Genomic DNA, 20,502 nt, shown 5'->3' on the forward strand with positions numbered 1-20,502 from the left:
AGTACTTACATAACCACCAATTAGACCTAGAAATATACCATTGCCAGCACCCAGAAGAAGCTTGCTGTGTTGTGTATTACTTCTAGATCATAACCCATACCCAGGTGTCACTAATCTGACATTTGTGATAGTAGTTTCCTTTCCTTTGTGATTTTACCACCTAGGATTCATTGCAAACCAATATAACTTAGTTTTGTCTGTTTTTGAACTTTATATACATTAAATGGAATAATACTATATGTGTTCTTTTATGTCTTCTTTCAGAGTCTAACTGTATGTTTGTGAAGTTCATCCATGTTGTTACGTAGAACCGTAATTTCATTGCCATGTAGAACCCTGTCATGAATATACCCCAATTTGTGTATCCATTCTACTGTTGATGTTTTGGCTGTTAGGAACACTGCTGCTGTGCGTGTTCTTATTTATGTCCGCTGATGGACATGTGCAGGACTTTCTCTGGGCCGTATTTGGGGGTAGAATTGTTTAGGTTTTAACAAACTGAACAATGGATCTTTAATTTTTTTTAACATTTTTAAAAATTTTATTTATTTATTTTTGGCTGCATTGGGTCTTCATTCTTGCGCTCAGGCTTTCTCTAGTTGCGGCAAGTGGGTTTCTCATTGTGGTGGCTTCTCGTTGCACAGCACAGGCCCTAGGGCGTGCGGGCTTCAGTAGCTGTGGCATGCGGGCTCAGTAGTTGTGGCACACGGGCTTAGTTGCTCCGCAGCATGTGGGATCTTCCTGGACCAGGGATCAAACCTCTGTCCCCTGCATTGGCAGGCAGATACTTAATCACTGTACCACCAGGGAAGTCCCAATCTTTAGTTTTATTAGATAAGAAAAAACTGTTTTTCAACGTGGTTGTACTAATATGTCTTCCTACCAACAGTGTGAAAGTGTTCCTGTTCCTCCCAGTCCTTATCAGTATTGTCAGACTCTAAATTTTGCCAATCCACTAGGCCTAAAAGTGTTCATTCTAGCAAATTAACTGAGAAGCCAAAACCTTAAACACAGTTGGTGTGCAGTAAATAATCTGTTAAATGAATTCGGCCTGACTCTTGCTACTCTAAATCTTCTGATCGTGACTTGTCCTGTTTTAGAGTCAATAGTTTAGTACAGTTTTTGGTGAGGGCTCATTCCATTACTGACAGTAACTAGACTTGGTTAACCAAAGTAAGAGGAGCTTATTTGTACCAGGGTACCAGTTAAAGATAGCATTTACATTTTCAGGAAAAGATTCTGTTTTTGTTTTTGAAATGAAAGCAGCAAAGAGGAGATAGTAAATTTTTTTTATCGGTTTATTAACAGTACATTGTTAATTCTTTTATTTCCTTGGCTGTGCCTTGTGGCATGTGGGATCTTAGTTCCCCAACCAGGGATCAACCCATGCCCCCAGCACTGGGAGCGTGGTGTCTTAACCACTAGCCACCAGGGAGGTCCCAAGATGCTGTTTTTTAAGAATCACCCACAGTGTATGCAGTACTTCATTTTCCCACAAAAAGGAAGATAGCACCAGAATTTCCTGCCCAGGTTATACTCCTAGAACCCTTGCAACCACTCTTATCCCTGTTTCTGTTTTGAGTGACTTTGTAGGCTATGCTAGATTATTTAGGGGGGGGGGGTTGTTTAGCTAAGATGCCTCACCAGTCTTCAACAGCCACCTCAGTGTGGCAGCTGTTCATTAAAACCATAGGATATATGGCTTTGTTTCAACGTTATCTTGCTTCAGTGTAATTGACCCAGAGCCCTTTTTTTTTCTTTAACATCTTTATTGGAGTATAATTACTTTACAATGTTGTGTTAATTTCTGTATAACAAAGTGAATCAGCTGTATGTATACATACATCCCCATATCCCCTCCCTCTTGAGCCTTCCTCCCACCCTCCCTATCCCACCCCTCTAGGTGGTCACAGAGCACCAAGCTGATCTCCCTGTGCTATGCAGCTGCTTCCCACTAGCTATCTGTTTTACAGTTGGTAGTGTATATACGTCAGTGCTACTCTCTCACTTCATCCCAGCTTACCCTTCCCCCTCCCCGTGTCCTCAAGTCCATTCTCTACGTCCGTGTCTTGATTCCTGTCCTGCCCCTAGGTTCTTCAGAACCATTTTTTTTTTAAGATTCCGTATATATGTGTTAGCATATGGTATTTGTTTTTCTCATTCTGACTTCACTCTGTATGACAGACTCTAGGTCCATCCACCTCAGTACAAATAACTTAATTTCGTTTCTTTTTATGGCTCAGTAATATTCCATTGTATATATGTGCCACATCTTCTTTACCCATTCATCTGCTGATGGACACTTAGGTTGCTTCCATGTCCTGGCTATTGTAAATAGTGCTGCAGTGAACATTGTGGTACATGTCTCTTTTTGAATTATGGTTTTCTCAGGGTATGCCAAGGAGTGGGATTGCTGGGTCATATGGCAGTTCTATTTTTAGTTTTTTAAGGAACCACCATACTGTTCTCCAAAGTGGCTGTATCAATTTACATTCCCACCAACAGTGCAGGAGGGTTCCCTTTTCTCCACACCCTCTCCAGCATTTACTGTTTGTAGATTTTTTGACGATAGCCATTCTGACCGGTGTGAGGTGATACCTCATTGTAGTTTTCATTTGCATTTCTCTAACGATTAGTGATGTTGAGCATCCTTTCATGTGTTTGTTGGCAATCTGTATATCTTCTTTGGAGAAATGTCTGTTTAGGTCTTCTGCTCATTTTTGGATTGGGTTGTTTGTTTTTTTGATACTGAGCTGCATGAGCTGCTTGTATATTTTGGACATTAATCCTTTGTCAGTTGCTTCATTTGCAAATATTTTCTCCCATTCTGAGGGTTGTCTTTTCGTCTTGTTTATGGTTTCCTTTGCTGTGCAAAAGCTTTTAAGTTTCATTGGGTCCTTTTTGTTTATTTTTGTTTTTATTTCCATTTCTCTAGTAGGTGGGTCAAAAAGGATCTTGCTGTGATTTATGTCATAGAGTGTTCTGCCTATGTTTTCCTCTAAGAGTTTGATAGTGTCTGGTCTTACATTTAGGTCTTTAATCCATTTTGAGTTTATTTTTGTGTATGGTGTTAGGAAGTGTTCTAATTTGATTCTTTTACATGTAGCTGTCCAGTTTTCCCAGCACCACTTATTGAAGAGGATGTCTTTTCTCCATTGTACATTCTTGCCTCCTTTATCAAAGACAAGGTGACCATATGTGTGTGGGTTTATCTCTGGGCTTTCTGTCCTGTTCCACTGATCTATATTTCTGTTTTTGTGCCAGTACCATATTGTCTTGATTACTGTAGCTTTGTAGTATAGTCTGAAGTCCAGGAGCCTGATTCCTCCAGCTCCGTTTTTCTTTCTCAGGATTGCTTTGGCTATTCGGGGTCTTTTGTTTTTCCATACAAATTGTGAAATTTTTTGTTCTGGTTCTGTGAAAAATGCCATTGGTAGTTTGATAGGGATTGAATTGAATCTGTAGGTTGCTTTAGGTAGTAGTATAGTCATTTTCACAATGTTGATTCTTCCAATCCAAGAACATGGAATATCTCTCCCATCTGTTTGTGTCATCTTTAATTTCTTTGTTTAGTGTCTTACAGTTTTCTGCATACAGGTCGTTTGTCTCCCTAGGTAGGTTTATTTCTAGGTAATTTATTCTTTTTGTTGCAGTGGTAAATGGGAGTGTTTCCTTAATTTCTCTTTCAGATTTTTGGTCGTTAGTGTATAGGAATGCAAGAGATTTCTGTGCATTAATTTTGTATCCTGCTACTTTACCAAATTCATTGATTAGCTCTAGTAGTTTTCTAGTTTTCTGGCAGTATCTTTAGGATTCTCTGTGTATAGTATCATGTCATCTGCAAACAGTGACAGTTCTAATTTTTCTTTTCTGATTTGGATTTCTTTTATTTCTTTTTCTTCTCTGATTGCCGTGGCTAAAACTTCCAAAACTATGTTGAATAATAGTGGTGAGAGTGGGCAACCTTGTCTTGTTCCTGATCCTAGAGGAAATGGTTTCAGTTTTTCACCATTGAGAATGATGTTGGCTGTGGGTTTGTCATATACAGCTTTTATTATGTTGAGGTAGGTTCCCTCTTTGCCTACTTTCTGGAGAGTTTTTATCATAAATTGGTGTTGAATTTTGTCGAAAGCTTTTTCTGCATCTGTTGAGATGATCATATGGTTTTTCTCCTTCAGTCTGTTAATATGGTTTATCACGTTGATTGATTTGCATATAGTGAAGAATCCTTGCATTCCTGGGATAAACCCCACTTGATCATGGTGTATGATCCTTTTAATGTGCTGTTGGATTCTGTTTGCTAGGCTTTTGTTGAGGATTTTTTCATCTGTGTTCATCAGTGATATTGGCCTGTAGTTTTCTTTTTTGTGTGACATCTCTGTCTGGTTTTGGTATCAGGGTGATGTGATGGTGGCCTCGTAGAATGAGTTTGGGAGTGTTTTTCCCTCTGCTATATTTTGGAAGAGCTTAAGAAGGATAGGTGTTAGCTCTTCTCTAAATGTTTGATAGAATTTGCCTGTGAAGCCATCTGGTCAACCCAGAGCACTTTTTATAAAGGGTTTTTTTACGTAGAAACTTGATAGTAATTCTTTTAGCATTTTGTGAAGTAGCTGGCAAAAATGGTCACTCCCCTCTTGTAAATGTTGACACAGGGCAAGCCACTTATTTCATTTTTGCTGTACTCATAGGCCAGTTCATTAGAGGAATTAGCTTGAATTTTTCTGACTTTAATTTCTAAGTATAATCTTTTTGAGAGATGACTAGAAAATAGAGCTCTCAGAACTAGTGATGAGATATAAGAATGGTAATTTTGACTAGTAAATCCTAGCTAATGTATCACCTGCTTTTGTAAGATTTTCCCTTTTCAGAATAGCCTAAGTAAGTAAAGACTTGCATGAGATTCAGAATCTTGTTAAGTCTGATTCATCATCTCTATTTCCAGCAAAGATTTCCTGTTAGACAAGACAAATTAGAGTCTTCCTACTGACTTGGTGAGTTTTTACATAGTTTAATTTTAAATATAGTTTAAGATCATGAGGACAGAAGTGGAATGAAATGCATAGAAATATTTATCATGACTTTAAAAAATGCACATCTTGTAGTGCAATCTACTGTTTCATTTCAGTGCAGATAGTATGTATAGTTGGAAGTCATATAAGGTGAGCATGTAAGTTTTTTTAAAAAATAATGAGCATTACAATCAGTGTTAAAGAAACATTTTTCATAAATGGTTTCAAAAGAGGTTTTATTCTAAATATTCTTTCCTGGAGTAAACAATAGTTATTTATTCAGATCTTCTTTGGTGACTAGTACATACAGGATAAGGCTTTACACTAATGATGGAGAAGAGAAAAGATGTTTGGATTTAAATTTTTTTATAATACATGATATGGAGACTTTAGAGTAAGATTATTTTTCTCCTGAGAAAAGATCTTCAGGGAAATTTGAATTCCAGCTTATAAAAGGAGATACCTTAAAGCAATTCATGGGCTCCCTTTTACTCTACATATAAAAGGAGTTTGATTCTGAGCAGGTTGCCTTTGTGTATGAACCTTAGAGCTCATCTCTCTATGGGTAACTTAGACAACTGTTTCTACCATTCTGGCTACCATCTTAAAAGTTTTGCTTTGTGGCATGAGATTCTTGCCTCAAATGCTTATGTATGTTTTTACACAGTTTTATTGGGTAAAATAGGTGTTATTGCATTTTAATCTTTTAAATTCTGACAAAAATCATTGGGAGCCAGGAAATTGTGTTAAGATGGACATTCTGTCTAACTTTCCCCTGTTTTGTCTGCCTGTGTGGTTTTACTTTTTCCTTGCGTCATGAATTTTGGAATGAACACTTTGAACTGAGAACTTCCTGCTCATCCTTTGTCCCATTTAATTTAGTTAGAACCTTAACATTAACATAGAAATTGGCTTATTTTTTAATAACTTTGGAAGAAGGGAGAATTTATTTTTTGCAGGTGGTTTCTAGGTAAGGAACATGGGTCCATGTAAACAATCATCAGATTTCTTTACTTAAGACCATACTTAAAGGAGAAGAGTAAAGCATACATATATCTCAATCTCTCTTTCATAGGTAGGGAGAGGTCTGAGTGTCACTCATAAAGGTAAGAGTCTCCAGAGAACACCGAATTCTGTACTGCTAGATAGTATGTAGTAGTAAATGCTGAAGAGGATCGGTTGCCCTTGTAGTAGACCAAATCCTCTGGAGCAGATGGGTCTTTTCAGCTTCTAAGTTAATGAAGTTATTCCAAATTATATACCTTAAGACCAGTTTAGAATTTATTCTTTGGTATGCATTCCTTGAGCCCTTTCTGTAGCCAGACTGTGTTAGCAAGAAATATTTTTAAATGGCTTGACTGAAACATCGATGGCCAAAGAGAACTGCTTGTTGAATTTGGCTTCTATAAAGGCCAGAGGATCCTGTGGGGTTATGCAAACTCTGCCTATTTGTTTCATGAAATGACTCTTCTGTTTCTGAATTCCTTGCAAATTAGACATGCTTAAATTGTGTTAAGGCCAAGGCATTCATCTGTTTACTATTTGATTTTATAAGGTTCTTCATAATTGTAGTTGAGGGGAGAGAGAAGGTGAAAAACTGTCTCTCAAATCTCAAAACAGCTTGGGAATATAATTATGTAATAAAGAGAGTCTTCTTAGCCATAAGGTTTTTTCCCTCTTCTTCCTCTTCCTTCTTCTTTTTTAAAATTCTGTTCCAGCTCTTGTTTTAGAATAAATTTTCTCAACCTAGAGGAGAAGTCTTTGATAACATGTGGGATGTGTTAAAATCTTCATCTTTCCTAAGTTTGCTCTTTGTGGCCCCAGAGATTTTTGCCCAAGCCATTCAGTGGAATCAACACATTATTATAATTTGTGAAAAGAGAGGAGTTGCTGATTGCCTCTGCCTATCTAATTTCATTTCTAAAGGTGTTTTCCTTTGGAACTGAGATCCACTTTGAAGTGAAATAGCCCCTTTATAGTCAGGTTTGTTTGCTGATCTGGATTCATGTCATTCTATTTCAGACATCTCCCAGATGATGGATTTTGAAGGTAATGTGTGGAGAAGCTTAATCCTATGAACCCTATCTGCCTTTTTTTTTTTTTTTTTTTTTTTTAAAAGCAGTTGGAGGAGGGTTTTTTTTGTTTCCCTAGCAGGGGGTTAGTAATTAACAGCAGCACATCACCTGATGGAAAGAACCCAGACCTTGTGAAACCTGTGCCTGTTGCAGCCATCATGGTTTATGCTGCAGGACCCTGCATCCAAGTGGAGACGGGAATTTTTTCCTTCTATGTTGTTATGTAGATGTAGTCATTTGTGCCTAAATTAAAAAGCAAAACAAAAACTCAATAAGTCTTTTTAAGGTCTAAGGAGACGCAATCCTACAAGTCAGTTGAATGGCACCTACCTCTTTCCAGGACAGACCTCTGCATTTGGAGCAGAGCATGCTGTCCCTGGACGTATTTTTGGGGTAGGGAATCGTGCTAATCAACAACTCTTACATAATGGATAGTTTTTAGGGGGAGGGAATGATTCCGTAGCCCTTAACTTAAATTGGCAATAAATTTTTCTGCTCTTCGATTTTTTTTTTCCTAACTGGAAAAGTTGCATCCATATTGAGAATTATGCCATATTTTAACCTTTGAGCCGGTCGCTGAGGTCTCCTTGGGGACAAGGACACTTTGTAGTTATTTATAACCTATAGAGAAGGGCAGTAAGGCTGTGAACAGCCAGCACATGATGAGGTTTGGGAGTCAGTGGGAGCAGTCTGTTGTTTACTCCTCTGCTTTCCACGACTTGAAATTCTTTCATGTATCTTCTTGTTCCTCTTCATTTTGACTTTGGATGAACTTTACTAGCTGGGGTATTTCTATAAAACTCTTATCTTGTAACACTTAGATTGAGGAGAAGGAGGAAAAATAGCCTTTTTATGTACAAAAGCATGTCTAATCCTCACAGTCATTTCAGAGTCTATGCTTGCCTAAGAGATCTGTAAACTGGGAAAACCTTAAAGGTACTGACATGCATATGTAATACTATACTTGTTTCTGAGTTTTCCTTATATACAATAGTTTCTTCTAAGTTTCCCTTATACACAACAGTTGCAAGAACAGTTGAACTCTTAGTTAAATATTTGGCTATGGTAGAAAATAAGTTCTGCATCTTAGCCTGGTATAGAAAAAACTTAATGTGTCTATACATGGTCTTAAAGGTATGTCTCCCTGTCTCTCTTTATATCTGTACACATGTGTACACGTGTATATATTTAATGTTAATTATTGTTTCTCTACATGTCAGTTTTAAGGGAATCAAACCCCGTGTCAGATACGAAAATTATAGATCAAATCTAAATAAATGCTAAGAATCTGCCTCATTTTTATCAGTATATTGGAATTTTACTGTATAGAATTTAACTGGAAATAACTGAGAGGTCCTCAGTTTCTGACAGCTGCTGTAATGGTTCTTTCAGGATCGACTTATCCTGGAAGATGTGCTTATATTGCTATTGTCTTATGGGTTCAAGAACTTCCCATTTAGCCCTGCACACTTCTCTTTCTCCCAACTTTTCTTGGATTTTTTTTTAATCAAAGAAGAATGTAGTTTTGGAATGTATTAACTTAGTTCTTCAAAATAGGAGATCAACTGATAGTTTTCTTTTTAAAATATTTTCTTGTTTTAAGAGTATGCTTGGATTCCTATAGCTGTTACTCATTCAGCAACTCCCAAACTTTAATCTTTTAACTAGAGCTCATTAAGGAAAAATATAATCCCAAAAGACAGTAGTCTAGTTAGTCAACAGCAATTTCATTGAACAAATATTTATTGAGTGCCTGTCATGATACCATTTTAGGCACTCATTGTGCTTAACTTCTAGTGGGAGAGACCGTAGACAAGTGAAAATATGAAAACAAGGTAATTTCAGATAGTGGTATTAAAAAAGAAATTTGAATAGGGTAATGTAATGAAAGAGGCTAGAAGTGGGGACTGCTTCAGATCTGGTGGTCAGGGATGACCTCTCTGAGGATATTACATTTGGTAGGACAGCTCAATGACAAGAAGGAGCCAGCTGTGAAAAGATCTGAGGGAAGAAAGAGCTTTCCAGGCTGAGGAAAGAGCCTGATGTGTTTACCAAGTAGAATTAAAGGCCTGAGTGACTAAAGCATGGTGATTGAGAAGGGTAAGTGTTAGATGAGGTCAGGGAGGTACACTGAAGCTTTGGCAGTCATGACAAAAGGTAGATTTTATTTGGATAGGAGTGGAAGTCACTGAAGAATTCCTGTCTTGTTTCTCATAAGGGTCTGACTTATAAGCCATCTCATAACCAAGAAGAATTAATTGTGAAGTCTGCTAATTCCTTTTAAAATATTTTTATTCATTATTTGAAAAGGTAATATATTCACATGGTTCAAAATTCAATAAGTACAAATGGGAACAGTGGAAATTCTCCTTCCCACCCAAGTACCCAGTTTCCTTCCTTGGAAGTAACCAGTGTCCCTAGAGTCTTGTGTAGCTTTACAGACAGAGATATCTTACACACACACATACATACATACATACATACATAAATATTTCTGCCTCTTTAGGTAGAAAGAGCTTCCCCATTCCTTTTTTAAACAGCTTTATTATTACATTGTCTGTATCATAATTTATTTAATCAATCCCTTATTGATGGACTTTCAGGTTATTTCCATGTTTTTGTGATTACACATAGTGCCACATTGAAAAACCTTTTATATTTATCATATTAAATATATTAGTAGGATAAATTTCTAGACATGGAATTGTTGGATCAAAGGGTATATGCATTTCTTATTCATTCTGACACGCGTTTCCCTTCATGAAGTTTATAACAATTTATACTCTAATCAGAAATGTTCTCCTTATCCTGGGCAAGTGTTATCAAACATTTTAATTTTTGCCAATTCACTGGGTGAATTAATGTGTGGTTTAATTTGCATTTATGTTTTCACATATTTAAGAACCATTGATACTTTACATGTCTGTAAACCATTGGCTGTTCTTTGCGCATTTTTCTGTTAGGCTATTGACTTTTTTCTTCTTGATCTTTAGATTCACTCAATTCTAACTCCCTCTGTTAAAGAATTTTTAAAAAATACAATGTTACATGTCAGTTATATCTCAATTTTAAAAAAGCAGTCATCTTTAACTTGTAAATTTTAGGAAACATGAACCTGACATGAGACATGAGACATGATAAACCCTCATCTTTCCTTTGCTGATTGAAGTCTCTTTTGATTGTCCTTGGTTTCATTTTAAGAAGTGTCTCTAAATTAAAATAAACAGAAAAGAAAAAGTGCATTTAGTGTTTTGTTAGAGTAGATTGATCTGCAAAAAGTTTACCCATAACAAATATTCAGAAGTCATTCAAACCTTGCAAGAGAGGAAGTCAGTATGACCTGTAATAATCTGTCCTTGGGGTAATGAGAAAGAAGTTATTACCTCCTGGGCTGTATATGATTGAGGACACTTGTAACAGAAGAAATACAGACATTCCTTTGAGGTCCCAAAAGTTTCTCAAAAATGAATATACCCAACTCTTTCTATAGTTTTGGGGTTTTTGTTTTTTGTTTTTTGTTGTTTTTTTTTTTGTCAAGTCTTTTTGGCATCTTCTGTTTTGGAAAATGCAAACGTCTCTCAAGTTTAAAATAGTTACAACATTGGGATTTTTCCTTACTTGGAAACTGTACCAGGCTTTAAACCAAGAGAAAAAATAGTTACAGGCTTTAAAAAGTCCCTAACAAACCATTCTTTGGCAAGAAACCATGTTCCCAGCCATCTAGTTTGTGCATGTTTGTGTATTATATTAAACAACATGAAATTGTCAGGATTTAATAGAGTGAACAGGAAAATAAATGGTGGTATATAACAGATATGTTCAGCCTCTGAGTTGTCAGCATACTGGGAAGTTTGCTAAGCCTGGGAAAATAAATTTCTCATTAGAGAACTTGGGCAGTCTTGTTTTAACTTGTTTGAAGCCAGGAACGGTATATTTTGGTGCTAGTTGTCTCCTACAAAGGTTCTCAAACCATGACCCTCAAATAGACCTCCTGTTTTCTAAAATTGTTTTTCTGCTGGGCATCTGCAGCAGTTGGCATGAAGTGCTGAAGAGTTCACGTACTGGGAGGCTACTTTGCTTATGAACACTTTGCCCATGGTGCCTGCTGTGAGTGAAATTAATTAGGTTTGTGCTGTCCTAGTCGATTTCCCTCCCAGCAGATTGTGTGGTTAGACCTCCTCAGAGTCTAAAGCCGATTCTCCAGTTCTACTGACTGCTGGGTTGGACACTTTTAAAAATTGGAAGAAAGGTTGGTGATATTTTAAAAGAAACCAAAGACTTCTCTACAGAATAAGTGAGAAGCAAAAAAGATAGATAAAAATGGCCAAGACCAAGGTTGTATTTTTTTCCTGGTTGTGATAATGGACCATGGTTCAGTAGCAACAGTTAAGCCATTAAAATAAACTGGTTTTTAAACTTGTCTTTTTCTTAGGCTTAGAGAATTCTTAACTTGTTAATTGTTAGATAAATTTGAAGTATTTTTTTAAACTTCAAAAATAAACTCAAATTAGTATTTTATGATCTATCAATATAGAGCTGAGCCTGCACCTCACACCTACAGAGCCAAGTTTTATGCTCTTAACTAACATGTAAAATTCACATCTTCATTCCAACCCACTCAAAAGATAGTTTTAATTGGGAATTTTGAAAATTCATTCTGGCTCCTACTGGCAGTAATGGTAACTGGGATTTGTAAAACCGCCTAAGGTGCATTTACTCACTACTAGATAAATTAAACAGTTTTGTGAGAATATGTTTTCCATCAAATGCAAGTCTACCTTGATCACAGGTCTCTTTTCTTGATATTATCATGAATCCTGGATTGCACAAACCAGGGAGGCCCAAATTCCATTGCATTGCTTAGTTTTAAGTGAAATAGCACATCATGTATGTAAGACTTAACTTCATGTGTGATTACATGGGATGTTTTAACTATAAACACGTGTAGGATAGTGTTAAAACCAATGGGGACTCTGGTAATACTGATGGTATTACTCTGTGAGGGTGCAACTGTATCTTATTACTCCTCCTCCATGTTTATTAAGTGGCCAGTGAATGTGAGTTGGGTGATTTTTTTTTTGATATTCATTTATACCTCTTTCTACGAAGGATTTGAGGCAGTTCCCAGAAATACTTAATATATCAAGCAGTAAAATAAATCAGTTCAGGGAATTATAGCAAAGTGAATAACAATGTTAAGAAAATAATAAAGCTGTTCGGACTTCCCTGGTGGTGCAGTAGTTAAGAATCTGCCTGCCAATGCAGGGGACACGGGTTCGATCCCTGGTCCGGGAAGATCCCACATGCCTCAGAGCAACTTAGCCCATGTGCCATAACTGCTGAGCCTGTGCTCCAAAGCCCACAAGCCACAGCTACTGAAGCCCGCATGCCACAACTACTGAAGCCCGCCCAACTAGAGCCTGTGCTCTGCAACAAGAGAAACCACCGCAGTGAGAAGCCCACGTGCAGCAACGAAGAGTAGCCCCCACTCGCCACAACTAGAGAAAGCCTGCACGCAGCAACAGAGACCCAATGCAGCCAAAAAATAATAAAATAAAATAATAATAAAGCTATAGTAGAGGGATCATATGAGCCTGTATAGAGTATAGCATGTAGAATGAGCATATGAGCCTGTAGTTTCAAGAGATGGGTCAGATTTGTCTCAGGGCTTCCTAGTAGCCAAGCAAAGAGAGCAGCATTATCAGATATAGTTTCATATTGTCTGTCCATAGCTGAAAACAGACCAGGTGTTCAGGAAAGAAATTTCTCCCTTGTATATTGTAAACCAGACAATGTATGATATGGTGGAGTAAGTACATCCTTACACTGTTGCCACAATTAATAAAATATATTTTATTGTATTTAAGTTTTTTTTTTGATGTGGATCGTTTTTAAAGTCTTTATTGAATTTGTTACAGTATTGTTTCTGTTTTATGTTTTGATTTTTTTGGCCGAGAGGCATGTGGTTGGTATCTTAGCTCCCTGACCAGGGATCAAACCCACACCCTCTGCATTGGAAGGTGAAATCTTAACCACTGGACCACCAGGGAAGTCCCAATAAAATATATTTTAAAGATAAAGCAGAACAGTACAAAGGGTAGTATATACTAAAATAGCTCTCATCCCAAACTAAAAGACATTTGTCATATTTGCCTCAGGTCATCCTAATTTTTAAAAAAACATGAAAGATCAACTTGAAATGTCTTACATTCTTTTCCCAGCTTCATTCTTCATCCTTGCTCTCCCATCATGAATCTGATACATAGCTTGTCAATGATTTTTTTCACTTCTCCTCTATGCATATATCTGTAAATAATATATAAATCTTAAATTTGCATAAATAGTGTACTGCACGTGACATTCCAAAACTTGCTTTTTTTCATTAGTGTCGTGTTAGATCTCACTCATCTCCATGGTGCTGTAGATGTAGTTCATTACTTTTAAATCCTGAAGTAGTTTTTCATTGTATGGAAATAACCCAATTTAGTTATCTGTTTCCCTCCTAATGGATTTTTAGTTTGTTTGTCTACAGACAAACTGCCACATTGAACGACCTTGTCCATGTCTTCTTGTGCCCGTGTGCAGTTTTTCTAGGACAGTGGTTCTCAAAGTATTCCAGGGCATATCAGGGTCACCTGGGAACTTGTTAGAAATGGAAATTCTTGGGCCCAACCTCTGAATCAAAAACTCTGGGGGGCAGGGCCCAGCAATCTGTTTAGCAAGTGATCCTGATGCACCTAAAGTTTGCGAACCACTACTTTAGCACATATAGAGTTAAAAGTAGAATTACTAAGTCTTAACGTATAAGTAGGTTAAACATTACTAGATATGGCAAATTCCTACCCCAGATATACTTAATAATTTACAGTCTCACCAGCAGTGTGTGAGAGTTCCTATAGCCCCATACTGTGGAACAGAGAAGGCAAGAAGAATCTGGAAAATCAGATACCAGTGAAGTGTAAGTGGAGAGAGATCTCTAATGATACAGAGAAAGGAAAACATCTAAGAAAGGGATAAATGTTGCCCTTACAGAGAGCGGCTAGCAATAGGTTGATAAATAGAAGACTATTCATTTTTTAAAAATTTGTTTTTGGCTGTTTTGGGTCTTCGTTGCTGCACATGGGCTCTCTCTAGTTGTGGTGAGCGGGGGCTACTCTTCATTGCTGCACGTGGGCTTCTCACTGCGGTGGCTTCTCTTGTTGCAGAGCACGGGCTCTAGGTGCGTGGGCTTCAGTAGTTGTGGCTTGCGGGCTCTAGAGCGCAGGCTCAGTAGTTGTGGTGCACGGGCTTAGTTGCTCTGAGGCACGGGCTTAGTTGCTCTGAGGCATGTGGGATCTTCCCGGACCAGGGCTCGAACCCGTGTCCGCTGCATTGGCAGGCGGATTCTTAACCACTGCGCCACCAGGGAAGCCCAGAAGACTATTTATTCTTAATAATAAGTTTGCACTGAAGTGTAGGAGAAGATGAGACGGTATTTGGAAAGGTAACAAAGTAATTTTCCTTTAGGAGTGAAGTATTTGTACCCTCAAGGGAAGGAGCCCACATACAGTGGTAAAGCTGTATGTGGTGTTCACCATGCTAGGTAGCCTTTTCCTGGATGTACTTTAAGTACCCTTTGAGTAAACTCATTTGGTAAGATAATATTAAATAGTATTGTGCAGAAGATCAAAATAGGGTGATGTCATTGTGATGAGACTGCTTTAGGTTAGGTGATCTTCTCTGAGGTTAACATTGAATGCTAAGAAGCCATTTGAATGATAAGGGTAGAGCATTCCAGGCAGGAGACAAAGTTTCCAGTCTCTGGAAGGTCAAATGGAAATAGTAGGATAGTATACCATTAATCTAATAAAATTCTCTTGCTTCTTGAATCATCCAGGGTGAAGAGGAACAGAAGTCTTTGTCCCCTGACTTTGGAAATCTTGTTTAACCTTCAAACTGGCGATGTCAAGGGTTCCAAGTCCTCCACCTCCGGCAGAAATGTCGAGTGGCCCAGTAGCTGAGAGCTGGTGTTACACACAGGTAGGTGCTTCTTGGGAGGATTTTGGGGGACAAAAGGAATCAGATTTCTTTTCTATGTTGGCTTTCCTGCTTTCTCTGGATCATACCTGCCAAATAGTTAGATAAAGTACTTGTTAGCTTTCCATGCCTTGGTTTTCATGGGGAATCTGAATGCCCTAGGCGTTCACGGGAGCTTGAAAGAGGGGAATCTTTGAACCTGGATCTGCTGCCTACATCCACCTTGATGGAAGTGTATTCCTCTGTTGGGCACTTTAGGGGGAAACCAGGTTTGAGATTGCGACCCCAGGCAGTGGTATCAACATCTAAATCATCAAACAACTGCTCTGAGCAGAGGTTCATTTTAGGTGTGGTTTAATCACCTGCTTTCCCAACCTTGTCCCATGTTTTTCTCACTTTCCGTCTAGTGTTTCTCAGAAGCTGAGAAAAGTTATGAAAGCAGTTGGTCACCGTGAGATTTCTTAAAATGTAGATGAGAGACAGAAAAGGCTGAGCCTCCATGCTGGCCAAACAGTGCTGTCTTCCTATGGGATTATGCAGAGGGAGGGAGGGGGAAAATTATCTGATCTCCAGCCTTGTTTTACAGGTTGCCCACTATCTGTTTAATTGCTTCCTGGTTTTCTATCAACAGATCAAAGTAGTGAAATTCTCCTACATGTGGACCATCAATAACTTTAGCTTTTGCCGGGAGGAAATGGGTGAAGTCATTAAAAGTTCAACCTTTTCATCAGGAGCCAATGATAAACTGAAATGGTGAGGAAGACTACATTTAGCTATAAAAATTTTTCTATAAGTTGCCTGTTTTGCTTGGCTTCACAGGATACTGACTAGAGTGGAAGATCCTTGATGGCAGGGACTTTGTTTTGTTCTTAACGTATTCCCTGGTGTCTGATACATAACAGATGCTCACTGTATATTTGTTGAATTAATTCAATGAGTATATCAGGGGATCAGCAAACTCAAATGGCTGTAGGGTAATGTAAATGAGTAAAGAGAGCCAGTGTTGTAAATAATGTCCATACGTTGTACGAGTGTTGACTACTTGGCAAACTAGTGAACGTCCTTCTAAAAGACGTGGTGGCTACTCAGCTCCAGCTGACTAGAGGCATGTGTGAATAAGGGCTGACCAGCGCTATTTTCTGATTTTTCAAGAAAAGCAAGAGATCTAGATTTTAATGTAATGTCTCTTGACTTTTAGATTGCCTGTTTTTAAACAATAAAGGAGATTTATTTACTTATGTACCTGGAATGCCCATGGTGTAGGATGTCTTTGAAGGTAGTTTGATCCAGCAGCCAGCCCAATGGTTAGATTAAGGACCCCATCGCTCTCTGCTCTGCCCTGCTCTCCACACTGTTTGACATTTCAAGCTTAGCTTCCCTTGTGGTTGAAGGGTGACTGGCAGTAGCAATGAGCATCACCCGCTACCATCCCACAAGTTCTTTGAAATTCCTCTGAACTGTGTGGCCAAGAATGCACCGATCGGTTTAGATCTAGGTTCCCTCAGTTGATCCCTGTGGCAAGGGGAATAGGATCTGGAAGTGGGGGTCAGTCCTATCCAAACCATGTGTTTTCTTGAGGAGGGGCAGGCAGTTATGGATACAACCATATGCTCTCTACAAAGACCAGAACGCATATCTGTGAACCACCATTTTTGACCTCTGATATCCCACTGAAAAGTTTTAACAACTCTCCTTTTGTTGAGTACTTTCTGGCCATGTACATAAGCAGTGTACTACTAGGTGCTGAGAGAAGACTTATTCTTAGGCATTGTATTTAAATCCGCATCTTTAGCACAATTGTGTAGTGATGTATGTGGCATATGCACTTCCTGGAGAAGCACTGAATTGGGCCACCTGTTTGAAAGAGGTGCTATAACACTGGCAAGGCCTAAGGATACATATGGCCTGTGTATTATATGTGGTAGAAGCCGTGTTTGAACCACATGCAGTTCAGCTAATGACATTTACAACTTAACTGAGTTGAACCTATTCTGTCTGAATTTTGTTTTGATCCATTGGTAACATATTGGCATCTCTAACTCTGTTTAGAAGTCTGGCTTAGAACTCTACCCTGTGTAATGGGAGTTTACTTTTGTCTGTGCTTCCTCCATATTGCCTCCTTTATTTTAATCTTAGAATATTATTGCCAGATTGATAAAATATCTATAAAAGATTATTTACTACTAACATATTTCTCTAGAATTCTTCTTCTCTCCCAAGGTGATATTGAAAGGCTCACTGACTTTTTTTTCCTGGAATTTTTTCACTGCAATCCCAGCAAAATAAGGGGCTGCTTTTCCTGAGTTTGAGGATTAGAATAGATTGAGTCTAGGCTGAATTTTAAAATACTTTAGGGGGAAAAAGACCGATTTGGGAGATTATGAGGAAAGAGGAAGAGATGCAGGGGATGTGTTGTCAGATCCTAGGATGCCCCTTTATTGTTTACTTTTTAAAAGGTGCCTCAGGTTGCTCTAGAAAAGTGATTTCCAAGTAGTCATTGGCTGAATCAGAATCTCCTCTATGGGGCCTGGGGTTTTTTTTTGTTGGTCTGTTTTGTTTTTTTAACATCTCCCTCTCGATTTGGATGTTCTAGTTCCCTCCTGTCCTTTAATGAGCCTACAAGCATGGATGCTTTCGACATTTTTTTTTTCTGTTTTGGGTAGGTGTTTGCGGGTAAACCCAAAAGGGCTAGATGAAGAGAGCAAAGATTACCTGTCACTTTACCTGTTACTGGTCAGCTGTCCAAAGAGTGAAGTTCGAGCAAAATTCAAATTCTCCATCCTGAATGCCAAGGGAGAAGAAACCAAAGCTATGGGTAAATGTTATCTTTGTTCGACTCTTTATTTTCACATCTGGCAACTTTATATATTGACAAATTGTGGATTTGATACGGTTTTTTGAGTAATCCTAAATATAACTTTTTTTTTTTTCACTCCAGAGAGTCAACGGGCATATAGGTTTGTGCAAGGCAAAGACTGGGGATTCAAAAAATTCATCCGTAGAGATTTTCTCTTGGATGAGGCCAATGGCCTTCTCCCTGATGACAAGCTTACCCTCTTCTGTGAGGTGAGTCCTTTTGCCCCGCTGTGAGAGTAGCAATTCCCAGACCTGATGGGTATCAGTAGACGTAATTGTATTGTATCAAGGATGGTGAGTGAGAAAAATCCCCAAGTGGAGTGGTGCTGCACAAATGCAATTTGTGTGACTGACGGAAAAGCTGTGCCGTGATTTCAAGGTTGTCGGGCATCTCAGCTCTCCACCTGTTACTTTCTTAAAAGCAAAGGTTGTGCCCTATCTTGGTATGTGTGATTTTTTAGCTGCTTGCGTCAGAATTCTGGCTTTTTCCTTGTGGATTTTTTCAGAAAGCATTTGGAAGGACTGTTAACTTCAAGCTGAGGAGAATGACCAGCAACTAGATATGTAAATGTATTTGTTCCTTGAGCTTTCTGGCTCCTCCTTGAGTATGAAGTCCACATGTGTTTGATAGAGCACTTTCCTTTTCTGCTTTTCGAACTAAATGACTCTTACCGGTTGTTGAGTGTCTCCAGTTTGTCTTGCTGGTAATTGTGAAATAGGAAGGTGAGAACCATTTTTTCTAGAGTGAAGGTTAAAAAGGTTAAAGCTCTCTAACTCATAGTTAGCTAAGAGAGTTATCTGTAGTCAGTTAGGAGAGTCCTTTTCTCCCCAACGACCTAAAGAGCCTTTTTCAGGTTTATAGGAGAAGCCTTGAAGTAAAATTCCCAAACTGAGAGTGAGTTGAAAAATGGTTTCTTTAGTGAGTATATACAAATTGGTCATTTCATGCTGTTACCAATACATATATAAATACTCATAAGCTCACAGTGTAAGAAATGAATAAAACCTCCAGTCAGCTGGGATGTTGGCATTCCCTGTACATCGTATGGTCAAGGAGCTGCTTCCTGAGCAACACCACTTTATGAAAATGACCACTGGGGCATGGGGAAGGTGCAGGCAAGTTCCCCAGCTAGCAGTGTGCTCTGTCAAATAATAGACATATCACCGCCTGCACAGTGGGAAAGGTGTCCCTTAGGAACCTTGCCCCTTTGTAGACGAGGCCTGGCCAGCAGTAGCCAGCTTCTTTTCCAAGTCACAGCTCATTGAATATTTCCACGGAATAGTTGCTGGTGGTTAGGAAATTTGGGAGCTATAGTTTATTAAAATATCACACTGAATACATAAAATATAGTTTGCATAATAGCTACCTTTTCTCCTTTTTAATTGCTAAGTAAAAGAAGGAAATACTAGAGTGATGGCGTCTGTAAAAATACATAAAATTTTGCAGTTGTTTTTTGTCTGATGGACTTGGAATTTGAATTCTACATAAATCCAAGTAGTTATAGATCATACTCAGTTGCCCAGGTGGAGAAATGAGAACAGTTAGGTGGCTTTATGTGATGTTGGATGTTACATAAACAAACCATCAATTTAATATTCAGCCACCTTAGAGATCCTATATTTCAGAAAAAAATTAGAAGAGTGGAAAACTCTAATTTCTGTTGGAAATGAAAGCCAATTTTTGAACTGCTCTCTGAAGGAAGAGAAATCGCCTCTAAATAATGCATCTGGTGCTTTAGGCAACACCAAAACCTTTACTGTAGCATTTTCAAGTCCACAGTGGGTCCAGCCTTTTCTTGCATGCTTCCCCTCTATACCATCACCAGATCCATTCCATCTGCTCCAGCCCTTGTATTGACATTCTTGACTTGGAAACCAGTTGGCCTGCCCTCACTTGGCAATCTCTCATCCTGTAGTTAAGTCCGAGGTGCACTCTCTCTTTGCTTCCCCATATGAAATTCTCTTAGGAGAAATCCTGTGGTTAAGTTTAGAAATGCCTTACTGACTTAGAAGGGAAGTGAGATGACACTTTGGAAACGAGGAGATGTTGAACAGGGAAACGTCTGTTGGGTTCTGCTGATGCCATCGGTTTCTTACCATCGGACCAGGTGTGCCATCTGTTCCTCTCACACTTCTCCATTGGCCACAGGTGCTGAGTGTTGCTTCTCGTTCTTGGGCTTGTGCCTAGTGAGACTCGTTTCTGTTCCAAGGCTCTCTGTGGACTTAGTAGCATTCAGCATTGCAAGACAGTTGCGTGGGGGTGTGTTTTGAATGTGTGGGTTTTAAAAATGTCTGCAGCTCATCTAAGTTCTTAGTGCATTTTAGAGCTGGATCATCCTTTGGTACAAATTCTATCCTTCTGACCTGTGCCACCTCTATCAATAGAATATTTATAAACAAATTTATTTTGTTCCTATTTATATTTTATTTATTATTGGTTTAGTTAGTATTTTCTTATAATTTAGAGGCCTTTATATAAGAAGTTGATGTCCACATACAAATTTAGGTTATGAGTACTCCACCGTTCCATTCCTTACTCAGTCTTT

At 38.5% G+C, this 20,502-nt stretch overlaps 1 protein-coding gene across 7 annotated transcripts in view; it reads left to right on the forward strand.

The window, feature by feature from the left end:
* The window catches only part of SPOP (speckle type BTB/POZ protein), a 67,510-nt gene that overhangs the window by 32,157 nt on the left and 14,851 nt on the right, over positions 1-20,502 (forward strand). For 4 of the 7 annotated variants that reach the window (XM_032616735.1, XM_032616737.1, XM_032616736.1 and 1 more), the window contains 4 exons: positions 14,961-15,103; positions 15,732-15,853; positions 17,764-17,915; positions 18,039-18,166. In XM_032616735.1, coding sequence (XP_032472626.1) covers positions 15,026-15,103; positions 15,732-15,853; positions 17,764-17,915; positions 18,039-18,166 — 480 coding nt within the window. In that variant the 5' untranslated portion in view covers positions 14,961-15,025. Of the gene's footprint in view, positions 1-4,942; positions 4,992-7,031; positions 7,059-14,960; positions 15,104-15,731; positions 15,854-17,763; positions 17,916-18,038; positions 18,167-20,502 lie in introns of all 7 variants that reach the window. The other 3 variants (XM_032616733.1, XM_032616732.1, XM_032616738.1) reach the window with 3 other exon arrangements.

This window comes from Phocoena sinus, chromosome 20, assembly GCF_008692025.1.
Source record: "Phocoena sinus isolate mPhoSin1 chromosome 20, mPhoSin1.pri, whole genome shotgun sequence".
Taxonomy (NCBI): Eukaryota; Metazoa; Chordata; class Mammalia; order Artiodactyla; family Phocoenidae; genus Phocoena; species Phocoena sinus.